At 45.8% G+C, this 17,029-nt stretch overlaps 1 protein-coding gene across 2 annotated transcripts in view; it reads left to right on the top strand.

Moving 5' to 3' along the window:
- Positions 1 to 17,029, top strand: part of LOC117511769 (leukocyte elastase inhibitor-like) — a 29,815-nt gene that overhangs the window by 8,418 nt on the left and 4,368 nt on the right. For both annotated transcript variants that reach the window (XM_034171674.1, XM_034171667.1), the window contains exons 5-7: positions 4,484 to 4,601; positions 12,612 to 12,754; positions 16,111 to 16,188. In XM_034171674.1, the coding sequence (XP_034027565.1) occupies positions 4,484 to 4,601; positions 12,612 to 12,754; positions 16,111 to 16,188 (339 nt within the window). The remainder of the gene's footprint in view (positions 1 to 4,483; positions 4,602 to 12,611; positions 12,755 to 16,110; positions 16,189 to 17,029) is intronic.

The raw sequence follows: 17,029 nt of genomic DNA, 5'->3' as shown, positions 1-17,029 counted from the left end.
AATTGACATGATATGCTTTATTAATTTATTTGTTTGCAGTCTACTGTAGGCTGTTGTAAAATGTATATGGGTCATCTGCCAGATTTTTGTACGCAATTTTGTGTTGTGACTGGATTCAATGAGCCCAGAAGAATGAATGGGATACTGGTTTGAACTGTGGAGTCAGCTTCTGTTGTTTGACCAGCTGTCTTGGCATTATAAATTCATTGAGATGAGAGATGAGATTGTCATTGTCATTGTTATCATCATTGTCATTACACGAGTACAACAACAACAAAATTACGTTTACACTCCAATTACCTCAGACAAAATACAGCAATTAATCCAAAGTTATTGCTAGTTTACCGTAATAATGGCAGACATCAGAATTAAAGACAACACATATACATTTGACATTGTTTATGTGCACTAAACTTGAAGCAGTCCCTCATCTGAATTGAGGAAAAGTGGGTGAAGGCCGCAGCAGGAGGAGCCCACGCCGCCCAGCTTGGGGTGTTGAAGGCTGCAGCAGTAAAAACCGTGCTGCCTTCGAGGTGGCAGGGAGGAAGCCAGGGTGAGGGGAATGGAGAGACACAAGGGGTGGGAGGTAATAGGGATGGAGGGAGGGAGACATGCGTCATGTGCAGATGAGTTAAGTTTCTGTCGGTTTCTGTCCGTGTGTGTGTAAAGTCTGATGTTGCTAGGCAACAGCAGGCTGGGGGGGGGGGGGTAGATAGATGAGAAGGGGGAGCCAAATTCCTTCTCCAAGACCGTAGATCCTTCTGGGGGAAATTCAGTTTTAGCTGTGGGTCAGTACAACTTCAGGCAAAAATTCCAGAGTAGATTGCCTTGTATGGTATTGCACACCTCCATGGACACATTATTTCAGAGCTGATGTGCACATTTTCTCTCTACCAGCACTTTTTCATAGTTTACACACCTAAGGTGATGACTGGATGTCTTTGGTACATGGTGTCTCTGTCGTATCCCTGGGCACTGCTGGAATATCTTTTTGTCAAACAGATGAGGGAGATTCAGATAAGAAAAACAACTTGCATCATGAGGGATCCCCAGCTTTGACATGATGATCATGTGGCATGTTTTTCTGTGCATGATCCAGTAAAAATGTCCTTCTGTGTTGAAGACCCCATCAACTGGAAAAGGGGATGGAACAGGACCCAGGGTGGTCTCCTAAAGTGATTGGTATGCCACCAGCCCCCCAGACCTGGGGCCTCATGTACAAAGACGTGTGTGGACTTTCTACTAAAAGTTGGCAGACGCCAAAACCCTGAATCTGGCGTAAGCACAAAAATATTCAGATGTATGAAAGTGTGTGTAGGCATGAATTCATGCACGTTCTGTTTGTACATCCCACTGAACATAGAATTGAGAGTGGAACCAAACACTTCCCTGGCCACACCCCATTTAAATATACAATTTGATGTAAATAGGCCCTTTGAGCAGGGATTCCCCACAACATCACATCAGACAACATGAACACAGACAAGAAATTATATTGTAGATCAGGGGTGGGCAATCATGTGCCATGAAGGGCCGAACACTGCAGGTTTTCCTATCTACCAATCACTTCAGCAGGTGATTTCATTAAAGATCAGGTGTTTATGTTCAGGGGAGAAGCTCATCAGCAACCCACCTGTTGAGGTGACTGGTTGCAAGAAAAACCTGCACTGTCTCGGCCCTCGTTGCCCACCCCTGCTGTAGATGAATGGAAATTACATGGAGACACACAGGGACAGTTTATTTGGTGAGCTGTTAAATGGATTAATCATGAAACTTGGAAAAATGTTCGTGGGAGCTACGAAGCATGTGTGTGAGGCCACACATACACACACGCAGAACAGCGCACACACCGACGTTAAAACAGTGAGGCGCGCCTCCGCTGACCATTCATAATTAACACATGCTTTTATTGACAAATACTGAACACAGGAGGCCTGTTAAGAAGCTCTGCAGCTCACCATCAAGCAAAAATAAAAACAAAAGACATTAATAATAAAAACATATTTGAATGTGCACATCCCCAAATGTCTCCGCGCTGGTTTTCGTTCGGAACAATTATATGAAAAAACGAATTTAACACAAGCACCCCCCCCAATGTGCACCCTGCAGCCTCAACATATGATTTGAACATTTGAACATCATGTGATGGCGCCTTTTATAGAAAAATGTGTGCAGTTAATAGCGCCAATTAGATTCTTACTGCAAAACGTGCTGTAATGTTGGAATGTACCTGATGACATTTGGATGATTGCGGCTCAGTGCAAGGTTGACTGTCACACTCCTGACCAATCAGCCAGCTCACGCTGGAATGCCCCTGATGCCAGGAAGCCCAGCGTGGTCAACACCTGTGTGCACACAGACAACCCCTGGCTCCTCGCCATATTGCACTCTGGGCCGACCACAATTATGTGCGCAACTACAGTAACAGTGGTCTTGGCAATCGAAATCAGTTTATGAGCCAGTTATCTTCATTTGGAAGTAAATCCTCGCATTCTCCGAATACACGCTCATGTCAGATTGCACCATTTGCAAGGTCTTCTAACAACACCATTGTTAGTGCCATTTTACGCATCACTTTGCACGCGCTTTTATATTCATCCATATAATTGCAAACACGTGGGTGTGTTAAATGTTCATCATTGTATCTCTGACATGCACATCACTCTGATGACTTCTTGTTTTCACACTATTAACAGTTCCCTGCGTCAAATCTACATGTCCACAGTGGAACAATAGCTGTAGAAATGTGCATACGCCAGCCTCAATGTTTGTGTGATGCACCACACATTTCCATGCTCACGTCGCTTTTGATACATTTGCACATGGACGTGGAGATGAGTGTATGCCAGGTTTTTGTGCGTAAGCACGCTTTGTACATGAGGCCCCAGACTTGTCAATTTTTACAATTATAGACACAGCAAGATGAGCCTTGGTTCAGGGCCCCTTCACACATAGTGCGAATTTGGTCGAATTGTGCATGAAATGCGCATGAGGCAGGAACTGTATGCAATGCGTGTAAAATCGTAGCTGCCTCTAATGCCTTGTACACCTGTTGCTACAACTATTTATGCACACCAGTGGCTGAAAGACAGAATGTGTGCTGTGAGAGCCCATTTGATCCCTAATGCGGCAGGTGTCGGCCAAATTCCGGGTGACACACATGAACATCTAACACTGCTTGCTTGGCCATTCTCACAATTAACACAACAGTCAGCAGACGATCACTGTGGAGCTGGATGTGAAATTTGTCTAAGTGTCCCACGAGTGTGGCTTTGCAAACAGACACAGTGGCACATTGGTGTGTGCACTGAACTGACAGGGGGTGTGTCCGCCCACAGGAGCGGCTGTGGTGATCTGTGGTTCTGGACGTCTGGGGAACACGTACCGTGTTTGGACGGACATTAACTAACAACTGTCCACTGTGACGCGCGTGTGTATGGTTGCTGTCATCACGTGGACATGCATAAAAACATATATTGCTGTTGCAATGGGCTGCAGCAAGCACACTGCACACATTGACAGGCTACCCCAGGTGATCCAGACTGTCAGATCATAGCACACAACGGGCAATCTGAATGTCATGCCACCCATGTGAGCTCTGTTCCACATGACGCGGTGTCTGTCCTGTGGTGCACCATCCACAAGACGTGTGTTGGCTGGACACACCGCCAGCAGATGTGGACATAATAAGAGCATCCTGCTTCTCATTCATGTAATTTCATGACTGTATGCCTGTGACCATGGGTCATCTACAGAGGAACAGACGGATCATTGCCCGCTTGATAAGAGGGATTCAATAAAATGCAGTGTTTTTATATGGTATGTGGGGTTTTTTTTGTTGTTGTTTTTAAATAGATCCATGTCCTTCTTGATATCTGGCATTTTCCCACACCTTTCACAGGGCAGCGATGGTAGCTCAGTGGTAAAGTTTCTGGCTGGCAATCAGAGTTTTTGGAAAGTGCAGGTTTGAATCCTATGGGCGGCATGTATTTTTTATTTATTCTTTTTCACAGCAGTTGTGCGATGTGGTTACACATTGCGCAGCTGCTTGCACTTTGTTCCCGCTTGCACAAACTGTTGCAGTGGCATCGTTCAAGCCTGCACGTCGACTCGATGTTTTCGTGGTTCGCTCATACGAGCTGTTATGCCGTGAGTCGTTCTGAGTTGTACTTATTCGTACTATGTGTGAAGGGGCCCTTAAGGATGTATGCTGAGTGCCATTCTAGTTTATTACAATCTTTGATAGGGCTTCATTGTTGCTTTGCACTGGACATCTGCAGTATGAAACAAGTTTATAATTCCAGTCACATCAGCGCACAGTCTCCACTCATGCTGGTACTTAAAGAGCTCCACATTCATGTTAAACACATCTTCTGCCTGTATGGTAGCAGTACTATTTTTGACTCTATATTTGCAGAATAAATTGAGATAACTATTTACTTCATGTTATTAAAATTACTAAATGTGTTCTTCATTCATCCAGGAGTATATACAAAACACTGAGAAGTACTATGATGCTAGTCTGGAACCTATGGACTTCAAAAACAACTCAGAGGCAGCCAGAGTCCACATTAACAACTGGGTGGAGGAGAAGACAAAAGGTGAATCATACATTTATGATCCATGTGTTGCTCCAGGCATGCATTTGGGAAGAACTTCATCTGGTGAAACAACATATGATTGCTCTTTAATCACAGGATTGACCACAAATGGGCCTGATTTTGTTGTGGATTGGTCCGGTCTTATGTGCGAGGTCTGTGATAAAAGTAACGGACCTTATTATTTTTTTCAAAAACCATATGGATTTGAATCACGTGTGATTACATCAGACATGCTTGAACCCTCGTGGGCATGCGAGAGTTTTTTCACGCCTGTCGGTTACGTCATTCGCCTGTGGGCAGTCTTTGAGTGAGGAGTCACCCACCCTCTCGTCGATTTTTTCATTGTTTAGGAATGGCTCAGAGACTGCTGCTTTGTTTGATCAAAATTTTTTCAAAACTGTAAGGCACAACTGAGTGGACACCATTCGATAAATTCAGCTGGTTTTCGGTAACAATTTTAACGGCTGATGAGAGATTTTGGTCTGGTAGTGTCGCCGTAAGGACGGCCCACGGCACCTGACGGCGATCTGCGCTTCGAGGCGGCAGCGTCTCGCCGTTTCAAGTTGAAAACTTCCACATTTCAGGCTCTGTTGACCCAGGAAGTCGTCAGAGAACAGAGAACTTTCAGAAGAAGTCGGCATGAAGAGTTTATTCGGACATTCCATTGTTAACGGACAATTTGTAATGAAAGAACATGTGGGCAGAGTCGCATGTCGGGCCAGACCCGACCGCGGGGGGTCGCGACAGGAAAAACACCTCCGTTGGAAACCTTAACGGGCAAGTTGGAACATGCCCAAGCTGTTAAACAATTTCTCAGTTACTCACTTGTTGAAAGCCATCAAAAGCCGCCTGAATTTTACAAATGGTTTTCAACACGGAGGTGTTTTTCCTGTCGCGGCGCACACAGATTTGCCAAGACTTCACGGAAACGACTCGGCGAATTTGCGCGCACGTCTTTCATTAAAAAATGTCCTTAAACAGTGGAATGTTCGCATAAAGTCCTCATGCCGGCCTCTTCTGAATCTTCTCTGTTCTCTCACGACGTCCTGGGTGAATTAAGCCTTAAATTAGGATGTTTTCAGGTCGAAACAGGCCGACGACGGCGCCTGGAAACACTGCGCGATGTCCCGCTCCGTGGGAAGTCCTTACAGCGACAGAAACACCCCATAATCTCTCATCAGCCGTTAAACTTTTCACCGAAAACCAGCTTTATTTCTCGAATAGTGTCCACTCGGATATTCCTCACAGGTCCAGAAAAAATGTTGATAAAGCAACGCACGCCGTCCGCAGCAGCTATTCAGACAAAGAGATTCCGACGGGCGGGGTGGAGCACTCCTCACTCAAGGCCTGCCCACAAAAAAAACTCACGCATGTGCACGAGGGTTCAAGCATGTCTGACGTAAAAACATATGAATCAAATCCATTTATTTTTTGAAAAAAATAAAAAGGACCGCTTTTTTCATCACAGACCTCGTATTTATCTGTCTCTGTGCTGTGTTTATGTGTGTGGGTCATGTCTGTCCCCATGTGCACTTCCGCCTGCCTCTGGTCTGTGTGTGTGGGGGTGTGTCTGTTCTTGCAGTGGTGTGCTTGTGTGTGTGTGGGCGCGCCCCTTGCTCTTGTCATGTGTCTGGGATGTGTGTGTGTGTGTGTGTGTGTGTGTGTGCGGCCCCAGTTTTATGTCTGTTCTGGTGTGTGTGTGTGTGTGTGTGTGTGTGTGTGTGTGTGTGTGTGTGTGTGTGTGTGTGTGTGTGTGTGTGTGTGTGTGTGTGTATCTTTCTTGTTGGTCCCGTTTATGTGTTGAAATTGTATGTATGTGTGTCGATGGGGGGCACAGCTATTCATTTGTTCTCTGAGGGGGGCTCACTCTCCCACACTTTGAAAACCCCAGGTTGAGACAGACTGCTGTTCCAGCAACACACAGGGCAGTTGCTCGTTTACAGAATTAAATAAATAAATAAATAAATAAAAATTTAAAAACCTAATTCGTTGTCAATATCCAGCATATTTATAGTGTAACAGTGCACTTTGTTTTTGTTTCCTTCAAAATAAATGCCCTTACGTAGCAGGTGGACCAGAGTATAGTTTGGTAAAACTCTTGATAATTAGTCATTGATGTGTCACGCTGTGTCACACAAATAAAACCACACACATACCACGGGGTGTATGGGATGGTACATGGACCAAGAGCTATGTGCACAGAGTGCACATAGCTCTAGTACCTGCTGTACTAGTCTAGCACTAGTCTAGTACTAGTACTAGTCTTTCGCCACATACAGGTACATTTCTGATACACTTCAATAAATTCCTGACAGAGTCCAAGTCTGGCTCTTAGTCTTTATCCAGAACAACTGTAATTCCAGACAGTGCAATTCCTCACTCAGCTTCTCAAGTGGGACAATAAGGGTATCCATAGATTCTACAACGTTCACAGCACTGTTTGCAAAGTCATGGTCAGTAAACATTGACCGCCACTGAGTCACTGAACAGAAATATGTCACGCTTGTCACACAGATCAGATTTGACTTGCGTAGTAAACTTGTGCAACACCTGAACACTCAACTCACATACAGGCAGGGTTGGGAGGGTTACTTTAAAAATGTATTCCGATACAGTTACTAGTTACCTGTTGAAAAATGTAGTCAGTAATGTAATCCAAGTACCATAATATTAAAGTAATGTAATTTGATTACTTTCAATTACTTCTGGATTACTCCAATATCAGATATGCTAATACAGACAAAAGAAAACTAAATAGAAATAGTCTTGACTACATAGCACAGTTTATTAAGCAAAAATAATATATAAAATCAGATCAGGTTCTTTCACACTTATAAACATCGACGAAGGGAGATTAAACAACTCATATTTCTGATAATTCTATTGTCAGAGTTGTTCAGAGTTGAACCTGAAAAGAACAACTCAGTTAACACACAGAAATAATCATGCAAGAGACACTGAATTTCTTTTCCTGATCAGGAGAGAGCAAACAAGCTTAACCCTCATCACCAACCATCCTGTCAGCTCTGAAGGGCCCCGCCCATTTGCTTCTCCTATTTATTGACAAAAAGTTACATACAAGCATATAGGAGCAGCAATATCACAAACAAGGAAGTGAGTCTGGTCTCACATTGATATGAAAACTGTTATGGCTTTAAGCCTTCAGTCTCCTACGCTTCCCATAACAATTGTTGGGAAGGTGTCGTGACACGGACCCACAACAGGGGGCGTTAATGAACGGACAATGGATAAGCCAAAAGTAACAATTTAATGTTGTGAATCGCACAACGAAATACAGACAATAACAATAATGTGGATTGTAAATTATACACAAGGTGACGTGTGGGCAGGCTCGAAGATAGAAGACGTCTGGCGAGAGAAGAGCCGGATCCCACACAGCTTCCACCACCAACGGATCTGAAGAACACCAGAGCCGCCAAGCCCTGCGCCCCAGGTGGCCACTGTCTTCAGCAGTCAGACCCGGTACTGCTGGCAGAAAACAGAAACAGTTAATGGTGGGTGTGTGAATACACACCCAGCAATCGTGTAAAGCTTAGTTCCTCCGGGAGGGAGAACCTCCACCTCCAGACACAGAATCACCCGTGCAGCATCCTGGTGGGACGTACAATTTGTTCCTTGGGCCGGTCCCCGGGTCCGGGTTCCGTGTCAGGGCCTCCGGGACGGTCTTCTCCACGTCCCAGGTGAGGGTGGCCACGACAGTGGACTCAGGGATGATGGTCTCTGTTGGGTCCGACAACTCGGCCTTGGCTTCCTCTTCGTGCACCCGGGACAGGGCATCCGATCGTTGGTTCTTGGTCCCGGGGCGGTATGTAATCTGGAAGTCAAAGCGCCCAAAGAACAGTGACCAGCGGACTTGCCTGGGGTTCAGCCGCTTGGCGGTCCGGATGTACTCCAGGTTCCGATGGTCCGTGAAAACCATGAAGGGCACCGTCGCTCCCTCCAACAGGTGTCTCCACTCTTCAAGAGCCTCCTTCACCGCCAGGAGTTCCCGATTGCCAACGTCATAATTCCTCTCAGCCGGGGTCAACCTGTGGGAAAAATAGGCACAAGGGTGGAGAACCTTATCGGACTCCCTGCTCTGGGACAGCACGGCTCCTATCCCTGAGTCAGAGGCATCCACTTCAACTATGAACTGGCGATTAGGATCAGGCTGCACCAGAACTGGTGCAGACGAGAACCGGCGTTTCAACTCCCTAAACGCGGCTTCGCACCGATCCGACCAGGTGAAGGGGACTTTAGTGGAGGTCAGGGCAGTCAGGGGGCTCGCTACCTGACTGTAACCCTTAATGAACCTCCTGTAGAAATTTGCAAAACCGAGGAACTGTTGCAGCTTCCTACGGCTTGTTGGTTGGGGCCAATCTCTCACCGCCGCAACCTTGGCCGGATCAGGGGCGACGGAGTTGGAAGAGATGATGAACCCCAGGAAGGACAAAGAAGTACGGTGGAACTCACACTTCTCGCCCTTCACAAACAGCCGGTTCTCCAATAACCGCTGCAGGACCTGACGTATATGCTGGACATGAGTCTCAGGGTCCGGAGAAAAGATGAGTATATCATCTAGATATACGAAGACAAACCGGTGCAGGAAGTCCCGCGAGACGTCATTAACCAATGCTTGGAACATCGCGGGGGCGTTAGTGAGGCCGAACAGCATGACCAGGTACTCAAAGTGACCTAAGGGGGTGTTAAATGCCATCTTCCACTCATCTCCATTCCGGATCCGAACCAGGTGGTACGCATTCCTAAGATCGAGTTTGGTGAATACTTGGGCTCCATGCAGGGGCGTGAACACTGAATCCAACAGAGGTAATGGGTATCGATTACGAACTGTAATCTCGTTCAGCCCTCTGTAATCGATGCTTGGACGGAGTCCGCCGTCCTTCTTACCCACAAAAAAGAAACCTGCACCCATCGGGGAGGTGGAGTTCCGGATCAACCCGGCAGCTAAGGAGTCCCGGATGTAGGTCTCCATTGATTCTCGTTCCGGACGTGAGAGGTTGTACAGCCTGCTGGACGGGTACTCAGCGCCCGGGATCAAATCGATCGCGCAATCGTACGGTCGGTGCGGGGGAAGAGTGAGTGCCAGATCTTTGCTGAAGACGTCAGCAAGATCATGGTACTCCTCCGGCACCGCCGTCAGGTTGGGGGGGACTTTGACCTCCTCATTAGCTGTCACACCAGGTGGAACCGAGGATCCTAAAGATTCCCGGTGGCAGGTTTCGCTCCACTGCGTCACAACCCCAGACGGCCAATCAATCCGGGGATTGTGCTTCACCATCCATGGAAACCCTAAAATCACTCGGGAGGTAGAAGCTGTTACATAAAACACGATCTCCTCCCTGTGATTCCCAGACACAACCAGTGTCACGGGCTGTGTCTGGTGTGTGATTAATGGAAGAAGGGTGCCATCTAGTCCCCGTACCTTCAAAGGTGAAGGCAGAGCCACCAGAGGGAGCCCTACTTCCTTTGCCCATCTGCTGTCCAGCAGATTCCCTTCCGACCCCGTATCTACTAGTGCTGGGGCGTGAAGGGTTAAATCCTCACTTAGGATCGTGACAGGGATTCGTGCAGATTTACGGGGTTTCCCCGTGTGGGTATTGTGACCCACCCTTAGACCAGTCTCTAAGGACGGGTGCTGCTGTTTTGACCGTTTGGGGCAGTTTCTCTGCGTGTGCTCAGTTGAGCTGCAGAGAAAACACTCCCCACGGACCGGCCTCCTCTGTCTCTGATCTGATTGCCTTTTGGCCCTGCTCATCTCCATAGCAACGGCAGCAGGGGGAGCTGTCGTCACGTGGAGTGCCCTGGCTGTGGAGCGTGGGTAAGCCGGCTCCCTTTCGGACCCGGGAGGAAGAGGGATGGCTTGTGCCTGACCACGCCCTTCATCTCACTCCCGTCGGTGTTCTGTTAATCGGTTGTCCAACCGTATAACCAGGTCGATAAGCCCGTCTAAATCCCGTGGCTCGTCCTTCGCCACCAGGTGCTCCTTAAGGACCAGAGACAGTCCGTTTACAAAGGCGACGTGGAGCGCAACAGCATTCCAGCCGGCTCGCGCTGCCACGATGCGGAAGTCGACTGCATACTTAGCTGCGCTCCGGCACCCCTGTCTTATCGACAGCAGCACGCTTGAAGCGGTCTCGCCTCTATGACGGTGGTCAAACACTTGTCTGAACTCCCTCACAAACCCAGCATATGACGTTAGGAGCTGTGAATTCTGCTCCCAGAGCGCCGTAGCCCAGGCGCGTGCCTCTCCTCGAAGCAAATTTATAACGTAAGCCACCCGGCTAGCGTCTGACGCGTACATGACGGGACGCTGTGAAAAGACGAGTGAGCACTGCATTAAGAAGTCTGCGCACATCTCGACACAACCTCCGTACGGCTCCAGAGGGCTTATGTATGCTTCAGGGGACGGTGGGGGGGTTCGTTGAACGACCAGCGGAATGTCTGTTTCAGGCCTCCGGTCAGCAGGGGGAGGTGCTGCAGCAGCACACTGAGCCTGCGCTTCCACCCGGGCGGTGAGAGCCTCCATCCTCCGATTGAGAATCACATTCCGCTCGGTGACTAAGTCCAACTGAGCAGTGAAAGCGGTTAAGATTTACTGCAGCTCACCTAACATGCCTCCTGCTGACACCTGTTCACCTTGCTCTTCCATTGGCTGTTCAAGCGATGGTTGATGCCCCTCGGGATCCATGACGCTGGCCGAGAAATCCTGTTGGGAAGGTGTCGTGACACAGACCCACAACAGGGAGCGTTAATGAACGGACAATGGATAAGCCAAAAGTAACAATTTAATGTTGTGAATCGCACAACGAAATACAGACAATAACAATAATGTGGATTGTAAATTATACACAAGGTGACGTGTGGGCAGGCTCGAAGATAGATGACGTCTGGCGAGAGAAGAGCCGGATTCCACACAGCTTCCACCACCAACGGATCTGAAGAACACCGGAGCCGCCAAGCCCTGCGCCCCAGGTGGCCACTGTCTTCAGCAGTCAGACCCGGTACTGCTGGCAGAAAACAGAAACAGTTAATGGTGGGTGTGTGAATACACACCCAGCAATCGTGTAAAGCTTAGTTCCTCCGGGAGGGAGAACCTCCACCTCCAGACACAGAATCACCCGTGCAGCTCCTGTCAGTCACTCTCCCTGGAAGGAGTGTGAGGCGAAGATGTTGCAAGTCACACTATCCGCCAATCCAGTTACAGACTGAGTCCACAGGATACATGGCTGCACACAGAACAATGTTCAAACACTCAGAAAATCACAGCAGAGAAAGATTACCTGGAACGGTAGCTGATTTCTCGGCGAGGCGGTGGAGTTGCAGTCCGGCTTATATGGTGATGAGTTGAACGAGTGACAGCTGGTGCTAAGTGACAGCTGTCATTCCCAGCGGCTCCGACGCCCTCTCGTGCTTGAAGCCCACACTCCAAGCAGGGCGCCATCTGGTGGTAGTGGGCCAGCAGTACCTCCTCTTCAGCGGCCCACACAACAACAATGTCCAGCCCTGAACCAGTGTGCCGGTCACACCGCTCTTCCCTCAAGGCTGAACTGTTAATTAAAGACGCACATCTGTGCTCAGCAAAAACATAGCTTTAGCTAAACAGTCTGCACATTCACTAAGCCAAAGATCATCTGTTCACCCTCTCGTGTGAGCAGTTTTAATGATTACTTGAACAGTCCAGTGTATATGGTTGCTTTGACAATGAGTGATTAATTAAAAGAATAATGGAACATGAACTCTCACACATGCATATATGTATATATGAAAATAGAGAACAGAATCAAAGATAAGATCAAAGACAGTACATCAAAGTAAAGGCATTAACAATCAAAGTAAAGACATTAATATTTGATAATCATATTGCTAATATATAGAAAATCCTGTCATCTATCATGTTCTTTCTCATCATCTAACTATTGAATGTGTCTGATGACGCTTCAGTCTGTTTTTGTATTTGCTGACATGTATGTTAATTGGTGTTTTTACCAGATAAAATCAAGGATCTGCTGCCTAAAGATGCGGTGAAAGACAACACCAAGCTGGTGCTGGTCAACGCCATCTACTTTAAAGGCAACTGGGACAAGCAGTTTGACAAGGACAAGACGAGTGATGCAATGTTTAAACTGAGCAAGGTAACAATGGACAGGAGTGGATGGATAATTACTACAGCAAAAAGTGTGGGTTGGTAAAACTATGCAGAACAATAGTTGGTCTGAGGTAATAGACAATGTACACTGACGTCACACTCAACATGCGGTTTTGTGTACCCAGCCATACTGGATGCCAGGCTCCGTGTACATCACGGCATGGCCGATGCTGGATCGTCGGTGGACGGCCAAGTTAATTTGTCCCATAAAGCTAAAGTGCTCGATCCTGAACATCAGAAGAAGTATTTAGAGAAAATATAGAGAATCAACATGGATTCATACAATATTTCCCTCGAGAAGTTCACCAGTTTTACTGATTTTGAGTGGAAGCTGTACGTACAGTATCCAGACATTTTCAACTACTTTATCAACACTCCATCACCCTACACAGGAGAAGCTCTGAAGGCATATAAAAGTTTGGTGGCCTACAGCTTCTTCGCAGCTGGATGGGTGCAGAATGTGGTCATCAATCAGCTTACTGATGACATCTCAGTAATAAAAGCCTGAGTAACTACAGCAAAACTCGCCTAAACTGTCGTTGTATGAATGGGATATTCACACTCACCAGACAAAAAACAAAAGTCCGTGTTTTTGTCTGGTTTTCCATGTACTAAACACCATATGACCGCAATGCATTTCCATTAAAAACCCCTTACATGTATCAGACAGAGCAGGCTGGATGTGCCCAGTAACAAAGGTATGAAATTAAAGTTCAGCACTGTCACTCACAGATCTGAGGAAAGTGATTAAAAGCCCAGCCAATTATTTTTTCAAACCATGTTCAGACGCGGGATCTGCAGCCTGACATGCACCTGCTAAGTCGGACACCACAAAACACTGTGATTTGTCACTTTTATGTTTTCACTCTTCCGTCATATTTTAAAGGATTTTGCAGTGCGCCTGCTGATTACATTTCGATCATGGATCAAATATGTTTGTCAGAAAAGTCCACTAATATGACCAACTTCAGAACACGGAGTCAAAAAACTACAGGAACGCTCAAATGACCTGCAATTCATGGAAAACTGTATGCCTTACGTTTGGTTTGGAGGTTGATAATTGTAGAAAGAAAAGCTTGTTGAGGGACAAATTAATCCAGAAAAAGCATAATCCAGAAAAATTGCATAAAGACAGAGAACTTTAAAACTGTCACTTTTCACACAGCTCTTTATCAGAGGAAAAACAACAAAAATGTACCCTGGAGCCCTTCTTTTGACAGCTCGCGCAATTGTATGCACAGCAATGAAACACCATGTTGGTATAATTTGTGTCGACAGACGTACAGTACATAAAGCGAAAGAACACACCTGCTAAACATTAGGTTAAATCATTTGCAGTAGTTGAAATCCAATATGGTTGTGTAAGCACGTATGACATGATCTGTGGCGTCACGTGCACATTATCTATACTGTAATCCTGCAGCTGGTCTGAGCACATCCCTTCCAGCAGAGGGATGATGGCTGAATGATAAGGAAATGAATCGGCAGTTCTCATTGTCTAGTTTGTGTTTGGATGACCCTTGCGAAATCCAAGCTCAGTAAATTCAAACACAAATTAAACTGCTGATGTGCAAAGTGTTGCATTTTAGAACAGTGTACATCGATGTGATGATTCATTCTTAAATTTAATATGGAGACCACTGCAAAGTTTGTAAATCTTATGAAAATATGCAAAATGTCCACGTTAGTACTGATCACAAATGTAAACAAAATGCCACTGCACATTTTCAGTGCTCATAAAGAAGTGCACGCTGAACATGAGATAACACTTGAACAGACAGGATTCACAAAAGGGTGTGGCCCAACAGACCAAATAGCGAACTTCAGACACGTCATAGAAAAGTGATGGGAGTGCAACAAAGACCGATACAAGTGTTTTGTAACCTACTGAACCTACTGCTTTTGATACGGTGCAATGCTAGACAAGGTATGCATGCCACGGCATCTAATACTACGAAAGAAAAATCGGTACACTGGTCAGTCAGCCAAGGACTGCACAGTACAGTATGTGTTGAATTTTAGTCAAGGACTGAGATAAGAGTGTATCTGGTACCGCATCTGTTACTATTCTACACTGAATAGCTCACGAGAAAATATTTGGATGTGTTCCGTGGTGGAATAATGATCAGAAGGTCAAAAATTCACAAAATAAAGAACAGCCCACCAGAGCTCCCTGTGGTGAAGCATAACATTTCCTCTTCTATATCATCCAAAAACCTCCATATCCCACCAAATGCAGAGAACCACCCCCCTTTGCTTCTGGATCCCGTCCTCACCACCTGCAAAATCAGCATTAAAAACATGGCACAAACCAGAGCTGCCAAAGTTTTTTATATATATTTTCACATGAATTTCTTTTATTGTCTTGTTAATTTTACTTCATGTTCATTGTAGGGAGATGCATTATGTGTGTCAACGCTTGTAAGATCAGAGTGTGCATGCATGAAGGACCTGATTTTGTAAGTCAAGTCAAGTCTGGGAGCATGCATAGGTCCCGCACTTTACCACATCCAAGACACAACGGATCTGCCTTAGGTCCTGGATGGCAACCACCCTTGCAGGCAACTGGTCCATCCCCACCTCTCAAAAGCAACTATCTATCTGCTGCAGCCAGGTATATCTGAATATCGCACTGTATAAATAACAGATAAAATGCACTCGATTAAGACCAGGATTGAGCTGGCGTGTGGTGCTTCTGCTGTCCTGCTGTCTCACAATATCAATGTAAATTGTAAAAACCAACATGCCAATGCACACTCAGATCAGTGTAAGATAAGTCACAATGTATCCCTACAGGCAGTGTATTTGTACAGTATAGTACACATAATTCAGCGCCCTGGATGCACAAATGAAGAGTGGAGGATATGAGAAGGAAATTCAGGAAAAGCAAACGCATGTCAAAGGCTACCAAAATTCAGGTGATTAAAACACAGAATCTCTCGCACGTGAGAACCAGACAATCAGAAAGGCAGATGAGAGTCAAATTCAAGCTTTCAAACTTTCAAGCTTTCGACCTGAGATCCGTTTGCCGTTTGATGGACAATTGTGCAGAGCGGCAATACCGAAGTATTTTGCCAGGCATCGCTAAAAATACGTGCACAAAGACTGTGAAATTTAAAGAAATTGTAACCTCTAAAAATGTATTTTACATGAACAAGACCAGTTTTGTATTTAGATGACAGAGATGAGGTAATAAAGAGTTACATAAGCAGAACAATGTCATTTCACCTTTGGTTTTGCATGACATATGACAGATGTTGTAGACAGATCCATATTTTATATCAGCAATCCAAATTTCTGAGACAATGACTGACTCAGTTTTAACATTGCTGTTGATTACAGAATGAGAGCAAACCCGTGAAGATGATGTCACAGAAAGGTAGTTTTCCTTTCAGTTTCATCGAGGAGATCAACTGCCAGGTAATCAATCACCTTTTTGGGAGCCCCGGGACTGGGAGAATCCAAGTCCTACTACTTAAACAAGCGCAGTGTGCACTAACCCACAGTGCCCTGGACAAATGTTGACAAGCTTAAGGGCCCCTTCACACATTACACGATTGAAGCCGACTGGCCCACAGAGGAGGAATTGCATGCGACTCGTGAAAAATCTGAGCCACCTCAACCGCCTCGTACAGCTGCCACCGCAACCAATCACGCACAGAAGCAGCTGAAAGACAGCGAATGCCCTGCGCGTGCTCGTTTGATCCCTCTCTTGGCAGGTGTCGGCCAAATTCCAGGTGGCACCTTTGAACATCTAACACCGTTCACCAGGCACTTAGAAAACACGGGACTATTCACTCTCCTGGTACGAGAACAATGAATAAAACAACAAATAAAGTGTAAGAGAATCTGTTGTTTGGTGGAAAATCTGATGATGTCAACGAGGAAATATTGTCACAGCTGAAGTAGACTTATGCATATGAGTATTAGTTAGTCTGCTTTTTAATGTTTTTTTTCATGTAAATGCTCAATTTAAGCTTTTTTTTAAAAACAAAAAACAAAAACATTATTATGACGTGACATATGTCCAATAACCAATAACTGTTAAGGTGAATAGACCAGCCAGAGCATAAAAGACTAAGACTAAACTAGGACGGAACTGACCATGGCTAAAGTATAAAAACTAACAATAACAAAACAGCCTATAGACTAAACAGAAAACAAACCCAGGCTACAGAATAACAGATAATGTCACAAAAGTATACTTCACAGAAAAAAAACAGACAAAAGCATAACAAACAAATAATGCAAACAGTGACTA

The sequence above is a fragment of the Thalassophryne amazonica genome, chromosome 1 (assembly GCF_902500255.1).
Source record: "Thalassophryne amazonica chromosome 1, fThaAma1.1, whole genome shotgun sequence".
Taxonomy (NCBI): Eukaryota; Metazoa; Chordata; class Actinopteri; order Batrachoidiformes; family Batrachoididae; genus Thalassophryne; species Thalassophryne amazonica.
This window is presented reverse-complemented; position numbering and strand designations above follow the sequence as displayed.